General features: G+C 40.6%; 1 protein-coding gene across 2 annotated transcripts; it reads left to right on the top strand.

Annotated features, from left to right (window-relative positions):
- The first annotated feature begins 354 nt into the window (after positions 1-354).
- On the top strand, positions 355-17,963 carry afap1l1b (actin filament associated protein 1-like 1b). Of its 2 annotated transcripts, none has more exons than XM_067608414.1 (19): positions 355-547; positions 7,892-8,020; positions 9,509-9,589; positions 10,106-10,191; positions 10,284-10,401; positions 10,504-10,593; positions 10,751-10,962; positions 11,662-11,841; positions 11,980-12,072; positions 12,766-12,868; positions 13,829-13,984; positions 14,278-14,492; positions 14,686-14,831; positions 14,967-15,048; positions 15,286-15,394; positions 15,654-15,821; positions 15,910-16,076; positions 16,841-16,966; positions 17,052-17,963. In XM_067608414.1, the coding sequence occupies exons 1-19, from the start codon at positions 526-528 to the stop codon at positions 17,076-17,078; spliced, it is 2,310 nt and encodes a 769-aa protein (XP_067464515.1). In that variant the 5' UTR covers positions 355-525; the 3' UTR covers positions 17,079-17,963. The 2 variants fall into 2 exon arrangements, with proteins under 2 accessions (XP_067464515.1, XP_067464514.1); XM_067608413.1 differs by lacking the exon at positions 355-547 and adding an exon at positions 7,486-7,651.
- The last annotated feature ends 363 nt before the right edge of the window (positions 17,964-18,326 follow it).

Raw genomic sequence — 18,326 nt, forward strand, 5'->3', positions numbered from 1 at the left:
TTTCTGTCTGAAATGTAACGAAATAGATGTAGCCTATGAAGTAGCATTAAATTTAAATACTCCAGTAAAGTCCTTCAAATCTAAGTACTTGAATAAATAATCTTATCCACCACTGGCAGTTTTACACGTAAATACAAAATGAACAACACTAAGAGGTTTTAAGGGATTGTGTCTCCTCATATGGAAGTAGCGTGTGATCTTCTAGACTCATGGCATAAATATGCAGCAAACCCACAGACTGTATATATAAAGAGGACAAACCAAACAAATATTTAGTAGCGTTGCTAGGACTAGCACTAGGACCCAGGGCGGTCTGGATGAGGCACCAACGGCTGCAGACTCAAACTATAAACCGTAGCGGCCACTCTGACTCACTCCGCCGCACGGAGGCTGACGGAGCTCCGCCGTGTCCGTGGCGAACAAGCCGCCCTCACATGTTAACAACCGTACCTTTTTAAATGAAACAACCAAGGGATTATTACTGGAAAGAAGCAGAATAAGTCGGACTTTGGGATATCAAACGACATGGAGTCCAAACGGCAGAGTGGTGAGTAACAGTCCCTCTTCATCACATTCACATTTATTCACGACAAAGAGCCAACTGTTAAAAACTTTAAAAGAAGACATTGACTCAAGGCATAAATATCAATTTAAGCTCGTCTAAAGAGATAAATATAGTCACAAACGCTCTACTTAGATATTTAAAAAGGACGGACTACACTAAAGTTAAACTTAAAACTCACCACAACAAATTGAGATTTAATGAGGTTTATAAATAGAATTGTCGAAGAGACTTATTTTGCACGAGGTCTCGTAAAACCGACGTGAACCTAAACTTCGACAACCGAGTCGCGCCTCGCGCTGCTCCCGGTACACCGCTGGAGTAACGGGAGAGTGACGTCACACACCTACACGCCGGTTGGTGCTCTGTGTGTGAGGATGGAGGAGGTATCCTCCTCAGGTAGAGTGATGCAATCTGATACCAACAGAGAAGTGCCCCGTTGGAAGCAGCGCTGCTGGAAGTGAAGCAGCAGCAGCAGCGGCAGCAGAAGCTGAATAGACGCTCTGTTTCTGCGCCTTCAGGCTATACTGCGCTGGAAACAGGAAGCTGCATTATGTTTGACCAGGCAGGTGATGAAGCATTGGCCTAAATTGAAAATCTGGCAAACGAGGATGTGATTATCATAAGGGAAACAATGACCATTGTGGGCAAAAAAAAAAATTAGACAGTGGAAAAGCATTAATTCATGCTTCATTAAAACATCATGTTGCCTACAGGTAATTGATCTAGTAGGCACATGACTATAGTATCTGCATAGTATCATTTACACCAAAAAAAAATGATGTCAGTTCCCTTAAATAGAAGAGTAAAATTAGGTAAAAGAAATAGCTCATCTTTATTTTACAATCAAACTTATGTCGAAACTACTGACAGTGAGTGTACAAAGCCTGAGCAGCCTCACCACTACAACCTCCAAACTATTTTAATTAACAATTATTAGCAATGATGGAGTTTTATACAACCATATAATAATAATAATAATGATCGTTTACATAAAATGATGATGAAGATAAAAAATATTCATGATAAGTAATTGTCATTTTTAAGTTTTATATTCAATGACTGCACTATGGGTGCTCTGTTACAGCGTCTGCTCATGAACAATATAACATTAGTCACATCAGAGCAAACAGTGTGTGATATAAAGGCTTTTTCACAGCGGACATTGTGACTAGTCACAATAGGCAAAGCTCAGGTGTTACTAATAACATTAACGATGGTTGTTTGTTCTATTCAAGTGTCCCAGTAAACCGTGAGAGTGTGACAGTGAGCCAGCACGCACAAGGACCCTAAAACTGAATAAGCTAAATGGAATCCAGCCATTGTTAATTGTATTATTCACACCTGTGATTTTATACTGTGTCAAAATGTCTTAAATAAAAAGGGCCTGTGAAATGAACAAGCAGCTTAGAGAGAAAAAAAGCAGGAAAAAAGAGGAGTAATTTACGCTGGTATGTTCCGGACAAATTTTGCAACTACTGTAGGGCTTCAACTAACGAATATTTTTATTTTAAATTAATCTGTCAATTGTTTTCTTGATTAATCAATTAGTTGTTTGGTCTATGAAATGGTAAAAAAAAAAAAAAAAAAAAAGTCGATCCCAGTAATCTATTAAAAATAATTGGCAATTAATCGAATAGTCAACTAATTATTGCAGCTCTAGACCACTGCCACAAGTGGGAGAAATTTGTAGAAAGTGAGGTTTTAAGTTCGCTTTAAATGAGGCAGAGAAGGACAAAGTTTTCATACAGTATTTAGTGGAATTTTGAGCAATAAAGACTTATCCTCTTAGTACTTTTACACTACAGCTACATGAAGGAGAATACACAGTTGTATACAATTTTTAAAACAGGTTTTATAATACTAAAGGCTCTAATAAGTGATTGCATTTATACAACCACTCTGACACACAGGCATACCAGTAAGCCTTGAACTCGACCATGGTTCCCTTACATTTCCTTTTCCCTTTTCCTCATCTCTCAGTGACCCCTGAACCCCACCTCCTCTTTCCATTCTCTCTCAGAGAGTCAGAAAGTTCAAAACGTTCAGTTCAGAACAAAGTGAAATAACTTAACCACCATAAACTCAACTGTTTTGGTTTCCGTCATAGTTTGAAGAGAGGATAAGCTGTGCTGCAAATCTACTGTTGTTAAACTTTCCATGACAGAGATATCTACAGCAGCAGGTCTGTACATGTCATCTTTGTCGGTAGGAAACTAAGCTGTTGTGTTGATAACACTCTTCAGCCAAACAGGAAAAACACTGAATCATGTTTGAGTGATGGTGTAGTAATTTCAGTAAGTACTAATATGACTGGTTTATTATACAATTAGTCAATCAAAAGGGAACAGAGAAATCCCAATTTTTAAAACTTGGTAAGTCACTGCACCCAGACAAACAATAGTCTGGCACATTTTTAGTTTTTGTATGGGTTAAACAAACAAGATGTTGTGTCTTAATTTGTGATCTTAAGAGGTGCTGGTAGATGACTTTTTTTGCAGAGCTGGGCAGAGCCATGCTAGCTGTTTCCCCCTGTTTTCAGTCATTATGCTAAGCTAAGCTAACTTTTTTCCTGGAACGAGCTTCATATTGTACAATACAGACATGTGAATGGTATCAGTCTTCTCATCAAACTCTTTGCAAGAAAGCGCATAAGTGTATCTCCCAAAATGTCAAACTAAGCCTGTAAACTGTCTAAAAACTGCATAAAGCTGAGCATAGAGTTGAGTGTTTTTTGGAGGTTTTTTTCACTTCAACATCTTCACATAACAGTGAGCCATTTAAAAATGTGTGGCTGATAGGGTTTTTCCACAAAAAAGCATAATTACCACTATCAAATCCTTAAAATGACTCATTCTCCCTCATTGAAAATTCCAAAATATATGAATATGCAAATGTTTCAGAAGTTGAACTATTGGACACACTGAAAAGTCTGTTCTCAGTGTTTATGCACTGGAAGCTTCAAGTTTCCACATCACATTTGTGTGAGTTGAATATCGAACCAGTATTAGCCTCAAACTAGTTGTGATGTCACAAATCACGCTCGTAATCAACCCCTTAAAATCACATTTTCAATGAGCACAGAAAAAAACTCCACTTTCAGCAGATGTAATGTGAAAACAGCTTTCTAGTGTCAAACATACATCATTCTGCACAGTGAAACTCAAAATCAGAATGCATTTTTGAGTGAAGTGGGACTTTAAAGTTTTCTTTGTTGAGCTAAATAACCATGGTATGTGACTGTCCCACGGTGGCTGGGTGTCTCCTTACCTGTGGCTGCTTACATGTTGAAACCACAGTACCACAATAGTCTGAAATGAAGCGCATGCAGTGCCACAGTGGCAGAGCCAATGTCAAGCTCTGTTTGCTGTGTCTCACCATTTACTATCTGGGGAAAATGATAAGATACTGAAAGAATGTGAAAAAGAGACAATTCCACGACTTATTCTACCCCAGCTGTTTCTTTTTAAAGATCTTGCCCGCTTGGTTCGGAGGGGACTTTTTTGAGACCTCTGACTGAATGCTAACCCCGGGGTGAGCGCTGACACCATCCACTGTTGTCACGAAAATATTAATTACAGGATGCAGAATTTCTGAAGTAAACTTTTGTCTCAGAGGGAGCCGCTGGGGCCGCCAAGACTTGAACTCTGACCTCTGTCTGGAGAGGATGGGTGTCTGGAGAGGGACGCAGGGAGGCCTACGAGGGAGAGGAGTTAAAAGGAAAGGATCAGAGAGGGAGGGAAAGAAAGGAGTGGAAAGGAGAATGTGGGATCTGGAGGGACCTCAGCCTCTGGGAGTGTGGGGGAGGCAGAATGAGGACGCCTGCTGTAGAGCAAAACAGCAGCTTCATACACTTCGGAGACTTGAAATTCTCTTTACTTGAGAAAGGCGTGAAAAACTTATGTTTATGTCACATAAGAGTATCATGTGTTTCAGGTAACATCAAGGCAATCATATATTTTTTCCTAGTCCTAAAGTGTTGGGAAATAAAAAGAGGGATAGTTTGGATGGGAGAGGTGAGTCAAGGAGGAGGTTAGGCTTGGATTGTTGTGATTGATGGGTTAGACATGTAATGGATGGGAGTGAAAGCCTCAGGTCAGGAGGAGAAAAGTATCTTTTAGCATTATGTGGTGAGATAAACAGCAGCAGCAGTAGCGAGTGGTAGTTGTTTTGTTGTGAGTTGCAAGCAAACACGCTAAATCAGTTCAAATGAGAGTCGCATGGCCCCGGTCTCATGACTGGCCTTCTTCAGGCAGTCTGTGGAAACACACAAAAATGTATGTAAAAGCACACACACACACACAAACACACAAACACATTTTCCTCTTTTGACGGCATGTTTTCTCTGTATAGGATAATTTCTCTGCAAGACAAATTAATAGTGTTTGTGTCCTCGCTGTGAGTTAAGTGAACGTCTGTGTCCATCAGTGGGGGGAAAAAAACAAGGATTCGAAGAGGAAATCTGCGCCATGTGTGTGAGTGTGTGAGCATGCGTATGTGTGGAATGGGGGGTTACAAAGATCCCTCTGTGGGTGAGACTGACCACAAGCATCCAGAACAGCTGATTCTCAGCCTCTGAACCCTCCGGTCCCCTAAAAAAATGAAAGAGAGAGAGAGTGAGAGAGAAAGAAACAGAGAGAGATGTACACAGACTTAGAGGAGAGAGAGACAGCAAATGCATGGATGGCCTTGACTGTGTAAAGTTAGAATTGAATAAGCAGAAAATAGACCAAAGGTCCCGGTTGGAAACTCTATCAGCCCACTACTGGCTTTGTTAACACGGTGATTGATTACACTGAAACCTTTTTGTTGACTGAGTTGAGATGGTCCCAGAGAATTGGAGTAACGATCAGCTGAAAAACTTCTAAACTTTTCATTCAATAGACGGGGGGGGGGGGGGGGGTGAGGATAGCGACCAAAAAAAAGGCGGAAAAAGTGTGAACATAGATGGAACAATAGTGTGGGATGACAGAGGATGAAGAGCAGCAGGAGGATGAAGAGAATTGGAGAAGGAGAAAGGGGAAAGTGGGAGGAAGAGCAAGAGGAAGAGGTGAGACTCGCAGTGGGATGGAGTCAAGATCAGGAAGGAGTGGAGTGAAGCTTCTGTCGACAACTAAGACAGGAAACCACAGCTGCTGGCTGAGAAATGATGCACACACACACACACACAAGCAAGCGCACACACACAGCTGCTGGATATATATCCTTTAACCCTGAATGCCCATGGATCGAGACGATGCAGCTGTGTTGCACCACGCCCCTCTTGGACTGTGTGTGTGTTAGTTCCTGTTTTGTTTTTTCTTTGAGTTTCTGACATTGTATTGTTCGCGCTGGGCTTGCGGACCATTGTGGTCGTCATCTAATTTTGGCCCTCGAGGAGACAATAGAGTATTGTCAGGCTTGGGGGGGCGGAAGAGGCGATGGGAGAGAGAGGGCTTTTCTGTCATACTCTCACTCTGTGTGTGTGTGTGTGGGGGGGAGAGAGTTTTAATCTTATTTTATCTTAACCCTTGAACCAGTTTTTTCCCAGGAATTGTACATTTTCTGGATGTACTGTATTTCATATATCAGCAACTTTTTCAAACCGTATAAATCAGATTTTAAGGTGTTATCTGACCACTCACCACAGAGGAATGGCCCTGTTTGCAGATCTGTGGCAGATTAAAATAATACTTCTTTGTAAAGATGTAATGCTTTGAGCAGGGTTTCTGTGTGTGTGTCCTCCAGTTAATATTTCAAATGATTCCCAGAGAGCGTTAACAAGGAGCTAGTAAACTAATACACTTATTGTCATATTAGTACTTTGACTGTGTACAGCAGCCTCTTGCTGAGGCTCCAACATCTCTGCTGAAGTGTCCTTGAACTTCCTGTCAACTTTTTTAAAAATCTATATTTTGGGTGAAATGACATTGTAATAACAATTTGAATGCCAAAAATAACCAAGACTAAATGGTTCCCCAAAATATTTTTCTTGGCGGGATGGAAAAAGCCACTTAAAGAGCAAGTGGAACATCAAGGGTTTCCACTGAAACCCAAATGAAAATTAAATGAAATTATTTAAAGGACCAGTGTGTAGGACTTAGTGGCATCTGAATACTCCTCCCCCCGCCCTCCCCTTTCAAGTATGTAGGAGAACCTGCGGTGGCTGTGAAACTCACAAAAAACATGAAAGGCCCTCTCTAGAGCCAGCGTTTGGGTTGTCCATTCTGGGCTACTGTAGAAACATGGCCGCCTCCATGGAAGAGGACCCGCTCCCTATGTAGATATAACAAAAACACAACGATTCCTTTTTTTCATGGGATTATACCCTAATTAAAACATACTTATGAATATTATATTCCATTTCTGCCAAGTCCTTTCTGGTAGATGCTGCTAAATTCTACACACTGCACCTTTAAGGTTTGTGGATCTTAAACTGTGACGTTAACAGGAAAAACTTCTAACCAGAAAAGTATGATTCGCCCCATTTTCCCCCCCATTAGCCCTATTGAGCAATTAAACAAAAATACACACACAGAAAAGTTCATCATCTACCTCAATTTATATCCTTCATGTCAAACGTCAGCCTCCCAAACTTCTCTTATGAATGAGTGATCAGCTGAATGAAGTTTCCAGTTTGGTAACCATATCCTTTCCTATCTCTAGTAGAACTAAAGATTTTCTTCTTTACTTTGGCTCCATTTCCTTGAGGGAAGGAAGCCTCATGCCCCCTCCTCCTCCTCACCTCCTTTTTTCTCTGACTTTCTACCTCCCCCCCACAACCTCTCTCTCTTTGTCAGCTCTGAGCAAGCAGGATGTGTGAGAGTGTGTCAGAGCATTTGGAACAGTGTCAAGGTCAACAAAACACACACACAGACACACACGGACACACAGGATGTCAGGGGTTTAACATGAAAACAATTATTTTTCAAAGAAAGCTAGAAATGTCTGAAGTGAAAGAAGGATTTGATCTGCGGTGGTGTGGGAACAAAAGACCAGACAGAAAACTCAAGAGAAAGACACACAAACACACTCTGAGGTCGACAAAGTAAATCGGGAGATATGTTAGGATGGTAAACGTCTCTTCCTTGTCAGCTGTTGCAACAGGCGGTAAGCTGAGTTCCAAATTGACTTCATGCCCATCATGAACCGCCAGTTTCGCTGGCACTTGCCTGTATGTGCTTGCATGTGTGTGTTAAATTGATATTTGATGCACTTTGTATAATAACACAGGCATTTTAGGAATGTACTTTAAGTATGGGATTTGTATGCTGCTCAACACCAGAAGTATTTTATGGTCATACTGCAAACCCAAATAATGTATTGTTTTGTATATTTTGTGGTCGTCAGTGGTGATGGAGCGACTTGTGAGCGAGCTGGGCTCTCTGCTGAAGATGCTGGACCACGAGACGGTCAGTCCTGCCACTGCTGACAAGATGGCCTCCATACGCAACATCCTGGACACAGTGCAGCTGTCAGGTACAAGTACTACCGTATAGATTAATTAAGTCTCACTTGAGTGGGCAATGTGCATAACCTTTATTAGCCTTTATTTTTTGGTTAATATCTTATTAGTCTCATAAATTGCAGTGATGTGACAAACTCGGCTGTCGATTGGCTAATGGCTATTGTTGCATAATACCAGTATTTGTGTACTTTTATGCTGATGTTATTTTACAGATGGCACAGCTTAGCTTCCATTAATTCTTGTACAGCACAAAAACAACATCCACATATTTGTTTATAGAGTCAGTTGCATCGGGAATGAAGAATTAATTTATTGTAATTGCACTGAGCCTGAATTGGGGTCTTCTGACACCCATAAGTTACAAGCAGAACTTAATTTCAAGCTGCTGTAGGTTTGACACAGCAAAGGTACAGCATGTATTTTAAGAAGAACAAAAAAAAAAAGCTAAAAATCTATTTACATACAGGAAAATGCAAATCAGAGTGTTAAATTGGGGAGAACTATAAATAAAACTGATGTTACCCTTTAACTTTTATTTATCCATTTGGATCTGACTGAGCATGCTTGCGGTTTTTCAGCCGCATCCTGGCTCACATTAATTCAGTTTGACATTTGTAGCAGTTCAGCTGAAGCATCTCGGAGTTGAGCAATTTGCTCAAGGTCACAGTGTTCATTTAGACAGAGACACAGCCTTTCTCTCTTACTCAACCCAGGTCTTTTTGCAACCTTGCTGTCATGAGCCAACCAGACTGCAACCGCACAACACTGTATGAGATACGATACAGAAAGTGTAGTCAATGCAACAAAATGCAGCAGCTCTGTGAAATGAAATCTTACTGAGGTCTTTGTAGTAGATCCTTGTTTATCTGAGAGAATACAGGATGTCAGAGGGGATAAAACGGTTGATGTAAGAGGATAACGAAATATAAAGTTTAAAGAGGATAATGAGATGAGGTCAAACTGAGGAGAATAGCAAAACATCCTGGGGGGTAAGCACATCCTCACAACAAGTTTGTGTTTCAGTGGGCCCAGACTGTGCTACCCATACTCACTCCTCAGATTTTTACACAATAGATCAGAATAATCCACATATGTTCAGTTGTTTTTTTTTAACTTGTTTCTAATTTGAATACAGCCAAAAACTTCAGAGATTGATTTCTCACAGCCTACGAAATTAATGCTGATTGAAAAATACTTCCAGAGAGTCTGGAAGTTTTGGCATCCGTTCACACACATTTTCTAACTTGAGTTATCTTCGATCTTCTGGCGCATAGATTTGCAAACTCCAGTCTGCATGGTCTTGTTGTCTGATAAAGATCTCCATACAGTTTATTTTCCTAAAATGCACACAGTTCAGTATTGATCCTCAATGAGCACTCACTCACTTCCCTGCATCTCTATACACTCTGATAATCTTAATTCTCCCGATCTTACCATAAAACCCAACCCTAACCCTATGTCTGATCCTATTTCTAATCCCTAATTTATCTTTTCCACAGTCAATGGATCAGACGTCTACATGAACAGCTGTCTTTATGGCAACGGCACAAGCTTTGTAGAGTCTCTGTTTGAGGATTTTGGTGAGTCGACTCTCAGAGCTCCTTCAAACCAGTCCAGTGTCATGACCTCATGTGTAGAAATGATTATTATTGTGTATTTCCAATTATTGTACCACAGCATCTATTAAATTAAGTAATTAACATCTATTATAAGATATATTGAGCTGAAATTCAATTTGTAGAAAGCAATAAAAATGCACCCTAAATCAGCCAATTTAGGTCCATGCCTCAGTCTTTGCTCAAAAACCTAATAACTGCTCAACTGTCTCGTTTCCTCCAGAAAATTTGGAGCCCAACTTATTAAAATATGGAAATCACCACAATTTATCTGTCATAAGTTTACTATGAAAAATTTATATTCTGTCTAATAAAATAAACAAGATGCTATGTGTGCCCCCTTCTAATGAAATCGAGTAATGAGTCTGGTGATCTGAATCAGGTTTGAATATAAAAATGAACATTTTGAACATGTATATCGAAAACATTTTGAGCAACATTTACACTACTGTTAACATCAACCCTCTGTTGTTTCACCAGATTGTGATTTGCACATGCTCAGTGCATCTCCAGTTGAGCAGAAAGAGCACAAAGAGGAAGAGGAGAAGACTCATCCTAATAAATCTGTAAGTCACCTACACTATCTACCTGTCAGTCCACCTGCCTTTCTTGTCCTTGTGCTTCAGATTTTGGTTTAACCTTCACTTTGGTTCCTCAGACACCGACCGACACACCCCCTCCCCTGCCAACCACCCCACTTCCTGATGACTACTATGAAGAGGCTGTTCCTCTAGATCCTGGATCCACCCCCCAGTACTTTACCACAAATATGAACGGTCAGTTCTGTACATACATTCAGTAACACAGATTTGCACTCTTATGAATAATTATAGGTTTGCGTTGCTCTCTCTCATATATCTTTTTTTCCTCTCCTGTAGCTTCCAGGAACTCTGTGGAGGATGCCTACTATGAAGATGCCGACAACAACTACCCCCTCACCAGGATTAACGGACCTCCCAAAAACTCCTGTGAGTCTGCCGTTATTCATGCTATCAATTCAAATTTACAAGTATAAACAGAGGCATACTGTAAACATAAAGTATGTAGAATACATGAATGAAGAGAACCTGAAATTGTCTGTTGTTGTTTTATAAATTAATGATCTGTGGTATTTCTGGTGTTCAGACAACGACTCCGATGCTCTGAGCAGTTCTTACGAGTCTTACGAAGAAGAGGAAGAGGAGGCCAAAGGGCGGGACCAACGTCAGAGATGGACAGCTGAGGAAAGCCCAGACGGACCTGTCAGAGACTGCCGCATCTGTGCCTTCCTGCTGCGCAAGAAACGCTTCGGCCAGTGGGCTAAACAGCTCGTTGTTGTCCGAGATAATAAACTTCAGGTAAACTGAGCAATTTTAAAGCTCAAAGGTTCAAATTTAAAGGCCCTGAAATTCTATTTTCTCAGTTAGCTTCTTGATATGAGCCGTGAAATTACAACATAATCACAATATTTTCTGCCAGTTAGATTTCTGTCTGGGCTGTTTTCTCTGTGCTCTTCTGACTGGTTTGAAGTTAGTAGCGCTCAGTTGGTTAAAGGTGATGTCACGTACTTCCGTGAGTAGATAACAGGTGTGAGGTTGTTGGCTGATGCTGTCAATACAAATCTGATCAAACCACACCCAGACAGTCCTGATGAAGCAGAGTAGCTGAGTTTTTAAGTGTTAAACTCTTAAGAAATAAACCTTAAACTAAGTTGTTGCTTATTTAGCCATAAATATTTAGAATATGAGACCAAGTTTTCAGGGGCCTCAATTACAGTGTTATTGGCAGAAACTTAGCTTGAACGTTAAAGGAAACAGAGCTAATGGGAGTGAGTATGTCACTGGATATTAAGCAGACACACTCAGTCACAAATATCACAAATTAAATGAAAGCTTTTACAACAGTCAGCAGTATCCACAGTACCAGTCAAAAGTTTGGACACACCTTCCCCTTTACTTGACTGAAAAAGTTTGTTGAAACTTTTGACTGATACTGTAGATACCATATTTCTCTTTCTGTCTATTTTTCAACATCTGTCTTTCTCTATCTTTTTTTAGTGCTATAAGAGCATCAAAGAAAGCACTCCCCACACGGAGCTCCCGCTGAATCTGTGCAACGTCATCTATGTCCCGAAAGAAGGCCGGAAAAAGAGACATGAGTTGCGTTTCTCGTTGCCTGGAGGAGAAGCTCTAGTCCTGGCTGTTCAGAGTAAAGAGCAGGCGCAGCGATGGCTCAAGGTACCTTTTTATTCACTACATCAAAGGGCCGGTGTTGAGACAGACAAGAGTGACTGGAGACCAAGGGAATAAGGCTGAAGAGAGTGAGAGTACACAAGGTTGTGTTTGGAAGTTAAGGTTTTCTTTTTCCGGATCCAGGTGGTGCAAGATGTTGGCAGCCAAAGTAGCAACACTGAAGGACTAAATGGATCTGCTTCTCCCATTATACAGAGGAAGTTGGAGCTTGACAAGGTGTGTGTGTTTGCCTGTGTGCCTGTTTATATGTTGTCTTTAATTTTTTTCCTTGTGTATGTTATAAGATTTGCTCATAAAGCAGTTCAACCAACTTCTTGAACTTTCTCTCCAAATGATGGCTCCAACAGCTGCATCTCTCTATGGTTTATTTTACTGTAACATCTAATTCTTTGTTTATTGAGGCTTTTTTTATTCTTAATCTATACCCTAGTTTTTACATTTCCACTGTCTGTGGCTTACATCACCTCTTTCAGCCCACGCATGACACAACTGTTCCTTTTGCTTCTAGTTTATAAGCAGTGAGTGAGGTGACATTACATTGTGGTTGCTGTGCTGGCTATTTTTCAAACTGCTTCATACCCTCAACAAAGTTTTGGCAGGGCTAACAAGCTGAATGCATGGTGACTTGACAGTAACACCCCACTTTGGCAGAATACTTTTAAAAATACATAAAGTCAATAAAACATTTTCCACTCAGCATGATTGAAGTTGACATGATTTTGCTCAGTTAAAGGACAGAATGCTTTGTTTTCAGTCTGTGGATTTGTATGTCTCTCCTCTCGTCTCGTCTAGTCTCCTCTCCTCTCCTCTCCTCTCCTCTCCTCTCCTCTCCTCTCCTCTCCTCTCCTCTCCTTTATCAAGGGAAGAAAAGTAATAAAGTAATATAGCCTTCTACTTTTTCCTTGCCAGGTGCTACACTATGAGAGGCAGGCATCTGACTCAGACAGCGGGCCAACAGTAGACACTCATTCTACTGCACAGGGACCAGGACGGGACACCACTGACACACTGAGTAGGTTAACCATCGTGATTAAGTATTTATTTATTTGAAAACTCCTAATTCAGAGTAAGACATAAGACATAAATTGAGACAAAGTAATATTTTGTGCCAGATTAAAGAATATCTTAAAATTGTAAATTAGATAATTGTCACTTTTTTGTTTACTATTTGAAGGAGTACATATCATCTCTGGAGTTGCCAACAAACAGTGTGGGAGATGTTGCATGACAATACTGACACATTTAATGAACATTTGTTTCTCTTGAAAGGTTTTAGCAGCATAATTAAAATGCACATTATAAGTTATGTTTAAAAAATATCTATTATGACAATGTTTACTGCTGTGACACCAGAATATGAATATTTAGGTTGATGGTAAAAATATACAAAACATTAGTTAAGTCTGTCACTGGCAAAATGCATTTCACACACACACACACAAACACGTATCCTTTCACCATCAAAAGCACCTTCACTATTTTTGTTTATCTATCCACAAAATCAGGAAGGATAAATCAGGATGAGGTGATGTTTGGTCAGAATATAGGTCAAACGCAGTGATATTGTTTCAGTGTTGTTACAACTTGTTTACTGTCTGAGTGGCTCTGGAACTAAAGAGACATGAGAGAGAGAGAGGGAGAGACAGGAAGTGAGGCTCGAGCAGATATGACATCCTTCCTGTCCTCTTCCTGCGATTGTGTCCCTCTGACATCATAGGAAGTAGGCTGGACAGAGCCCCGCAGCACCTGGGTCATTCAGTATGAACACACAAACATACTGTTGAGTTTGGTTGAATAAATAAAAGACATCTCTGAAATTGAATATAATATATTATTAAATTCTAGAAGTGCAATAAGTCTTGACTTGTTGGGGGGTTTTCACAAAAACATGTACTGTATATCAAGTGCTCCTCGACTCTGTGACCTTATTGTCCGTCACAGCGCAGCCTGACCGGGGTGTGTTTGGTTTCAGGCAGGGCAAAGCGCGGTGCGTTCTCAGAGCTGACGGGGTCGATGAGCCGAGCAGCAGGGAAGAAAATCAATCAAATCATCACCTTCTCCAAACGGAAACCTCCTTTACCAGGAGAGCCTCCCTTGTCTTCCGGTCACCATGACAACCCCCGCTGTGGTGAGGACACAAATTGATGAAGAAGCTATTTGGTTGAATGACTAGCTGTTTGGTTAGTTGGTGAATTACTAATTTTAGGGACAAATTAAATATTTCACTCGACCTTGACAATGAGACCATTTTCAGCAGTACTGTGTGTAAAGTATTTGTTATATCTTTTAAGCAACTTAAAGAGAAATTTAAAGTAAATATACTGTAAAGACTAAAGAGACAAAGATCAAGAGACTTGAATGTTAACTGACTTCAGCCATGCTAAGACATTTAACATGTCTGCTGTTTTTATGTCGCCATAGGCTACCTCAGTGTGTGTCTGAGTGGTTCTTGGAAGGAGCGTTGGTGCGTAGTGCGAGGTGGAAGTCTGTACCTGCAGAAGGACCCTGGGGACCAGCGTCCCCCAGTCATTGTGATTCCCCTCAAGGGGGCAGAGGTGGTGCCAGGAGGCCTTGGCCCCAAACATCCCTTCTCGTTCCACATCTTGCAAGGAGGCAGCGAACTGGCAGCTTTAGAGGTACAATATAATTGCATCAAAAGATCTTCAACAATTTCAACTGGTGTAGGAGATTTAATGTAGCCACTCTCATCATGTTGTGGATACAGATGAGACAGAAAGTTAACAGCAATGACACACCTACTTTTTTTATGGAAATCAAGTTGCTAAAATGTGGCTGGTGTGTGTGTGTGTGTGTGTCTGTGTCCATCAGGCCAGCTGCTCGGAGGACCTGGGCCGCTGGCTGGGTGTGTTATTTGCAGAGACTGGCAGTGCCACACTCCCTGAAGAGCTGCACTATGACTACATTGACGTGGACACACTCACTGATATACGGCACGCTGCCAGACACTCCTTCCTGTGAGTCACTTCCTAAAGTTTTATCCGTGCATTCGTGCATGTACTGTATATATCTAGAGTTGTATTGAAGTTTTCATACGGAAATACTTGATCTATCTTAATTTTCTTTTTAAAATTTGTCTCTTATCCTCTCAGGTGGGCCACTACCACTGCTGCGTCATCCAGCAGTGCCTCCACAGACTCCAGAACATATGATGAGGTCTATGAAAGTATTGCGGTGAGAAAACATCCTCTGAAATAGTGATAATGTACAACATCATTAAACTTCAAGCTGTCAAACATGGAGACTGCGCATGACAGCACTGAGCTTGCTGTCAAGTAGCGTGGATTGTTGTCCTGGATGGAATATTGATGACTCTCACTGCATGGTTCAATCAAAAAAAACATATTGATGCATACAAATAAAATGGACCCTGTAAATGGTACATTATCATTATCCCCCCCCCACCTGCAGGATGAGGATGTCGACAGCAGAGCCGCACAGGTGAGACGTCACTCCTCATTCTCCAGCAGGGACTCTGAAAAAACTGAACAACAGGCTGCCGTCAAGAGACACGCCTCCAGTGAGTCTCCTTTCTTTTCATAATTCATTACACTGACTACAGGAAAATCATATGATATAAAAAAGTGGCCACAGCCTTCCTCCTGAACTGAAGATTGTCAGACATGTCACATTTGGCTTCTCTGGATCATAATTGCAGTGAAAAGCCAAAGTTTGATGACGTGGATAGTTAGCTAGCTGAAATACTGACACTCTATCATTATAAAGCAGTACCCGCATTGCTGTCCTGTTGATATTCTGCCATATTTTTTTTTTGTTAGATGTAAACCAGTATAAACGTTACGGGAAGACGCGTGCAGAGGAGGACGCCAGGCGGTACCTGACACAGAAAGAGGAGCTAGAGAAGCAAAAGGAAGAGCTCAGAAATGCACTGATTTCCCTTCGCAGGGAGAAGAAGGAACTGAAGGAGGAGATGAAGAGTGGTGCAGGTCAGGGACAAAGCACACACACGGCACTGTTCAGAGTTCTGCTTGGTAGCAGGACTAACTATGAGTATGTGTGTTTGTGTGTGTGCAGGTCACTGTGTGGAACAGCGGTTAGCCGAGCTGGAGACACTGTGCAAACAGAAGGAGGAGGAGAGGGTGGAGCTGGAGCTCAGACTGACAGAGGTCAAAGAAAACCTGAAGAAATCACTGGCTAGAGGAGCACTAGGTCCTCATACTGACACCAAGATCAATGTCAAGGTAGGCAGCTACAGCAGAGACAGAAACTCTCCTGTTTAATTGTTAAAAAAAACGATCTACCACTAAGAGAAATTGAAGTGTTTCAGGAATCAGCCACTCATACATATATACAGTAGGGTCCAAAAGTCTGAGGCCACTTTCTCATTCTGGGAAAGTGGCCTCAGACTTTTGGACCCTACTCTATATGGTGGATGCCAGATTCTGAAAGTGCTATTTTGTGGCACTTTTTCGCATTTTATTGCCAAATCTCAGTATATTATATAATTTCAGATTTTCACCATAATTCTTGAAAGTAGATATGTAATGATTAGTTGATTAATCACTTAGTTGCCAACTTTGGATAAATTGCCAACTATTTTGATAGTCAATTAATTGTTAAGAGTCATTTTTTAAGAAAAAAATGTCCAAAGTCTCAGATTCCAGCTCCATAAATGTGAGTATTTTCCGGTTTCTTTAGTCCTCTATGCCAGTAAACTGAATATCTTCGGGTTGTGAACTTTTGGTCTGGACAAAACAAGACATTTGAGGACGTAACCTTGGGCTTTGGGAAACAGTGATCGAGATTTTTCTGACATTTTGTGGATCAAACAACTAATCGAATAATCTGTCAACAAATAATCAACAGATTAATCGATAATGAAAATAATCATGTTATTATTATAGTTAGTATAGTTAGTTGATAGTTGCAGCCCTACTGGAAAGTAGTGACATCTGACATTTGTGCTTGTGTTTGTCTCGGTCTGTGTATGTGAATGTGTATACAGGCACAGAGCAACAAGGTTGAAAAGGTTTACAATGAGACTGTGCCGGTCAACACAGCATCGGAGCTCCGTAAACGCCCTCCATCGCTTTACGCCTCCTCCAAGGGGAACGTCATGCAGAAGGCGAAGGTACAGTGTGTGTTTGTGGTTGTGTAACAAGGTCAGATGTATGTAAGTGCTTTCCTCACTTTGTGCCGTCTCTCCTGGTTTCCAGGAGTGGGAGTCGAAGAAGGGGAACTAAACGAATCGACAGATGGATTCGTGGAGAGAAAAAATGAGCTGTTACAGGAGGATGTGTTAAAGACAAGGAAGAAAAAAGAAAAACTGGCACTGAAAAGAAGATGAAGAGAAGAGGAGAAGGAGGACAGACTCTGATGCCTTCGTCGCTCCTCTTACCTTAAGAAAAAGTGGAATCTTTGCAAGTACAGGCAGCATGGTGCTGCCTCAACCACTGTAAATATTACAGACTTGACTGATGTTCCAGTACAGTATTAATGGAGATCGCTATGAACATGAAATGTATATGTTTGTGTGAGTTTGCATGTGCGTTTGCATTTGCAGAGGGCTGCAGAAAGTGAAAATGGGGTCATTTCATAGCAAAGCAAAGGGAGAGTGTGGTTCATCAACACTGTGTTCAGAGTTTGCTGAGCTACAGTTACAGGCAAGACTTCCTGAGTCAACTGAGTATTTTACCTACACTCACTGATTTTATTCCATTTTTTACATGATACTTGTCAATGTAAAACAAAAAACTAAAGTAAATAAATTATTATTATTACCTTAAATTATCTTATTAGTGAGAGAAGTATTCCACATCTTCGAATGTGTATTTAAACCATTTGGAAAGCATATTGAGTATGACACTGTTCCTGGAACCAATGACTAGTGTTTATTATTGCAATGTGAAACTATTAGATTTTAACCATTATATGTGTATTTTTTCATATTTGACTTTTGCACTTTATCTTGTTGTATTTTGTGATTACACCAATGTCTTGTAAATTAGCTTTAGCATCCCTCTTAGCAGAATCATTCAAGGATAAATGCCCATGTCTGCCTTCCCTTTTCATCACAGAGATATGAACACACACACATGTTGAAGTAAAGGATTACTTTATCTTCATCATCTTCGTCTACTGGACTTTTTTTGTCTTTGGTAAATGGTTTAGGAGTATTTTTGTCTCAGCCTGGTACTTCGTCACAGGATAAATTTCTGTATTAAACCAATAGCAGCACAGTTCTGTACTACAAGCGCCATCTAGTGGCTCATTAAATGATAGCATTTTATAATTTTTGCTACAGTATGTCCCAATTCCATACTACATACTAATTAAATTGTACAACATATGTACTTTACACTAATCTCTGTAGTACAATGCAGTTAATATGCAATAAATCATCATACTTAACCAGTTTGTATGCTTCCAAGAGGAAAAGCAATTAGTTTTAATTTTTCCAGCTGTCAGCAGATTCCACATTTCTTTTGTGC

This window comes from Thunnus thynnus, chromosome 13 (genome assembly GCF_963924715.1).
Source record: "Thunnus thynnus chromosome 13, fThuThy2.1, whole genome shotgun sequence".
In the NCBI taxonomy this organism is placed as follows: Eukaryota; Metazoa; Chordata; class Actinopteri; order Scombriformes; family Scombridae; genus Thunnus; species Thunnus thynnus.

Coding starts and splice junctions, on each gene's coding strand:
- afap1l1b (XM_067608413.1), top strand. CDS start 7,612: ATGGTAAACGTCTCTTCCTTGTCAGCTGTTGCAACAGGCG. Junction 14,493..14,685: donor GCGAACTGGCAGCTTTAGAG/GTACAATATAAT, acceptor TGTGTCCATCAG/GCCAGCTGCTCGGAGGACCT. Junction 15,049..15,285: donor AGGTCTATGAAAGTATTGCG/GTGAGAAAACAT, acceptor CCCCACCTGCAG/GATGAGGATGTCGACAGCAG.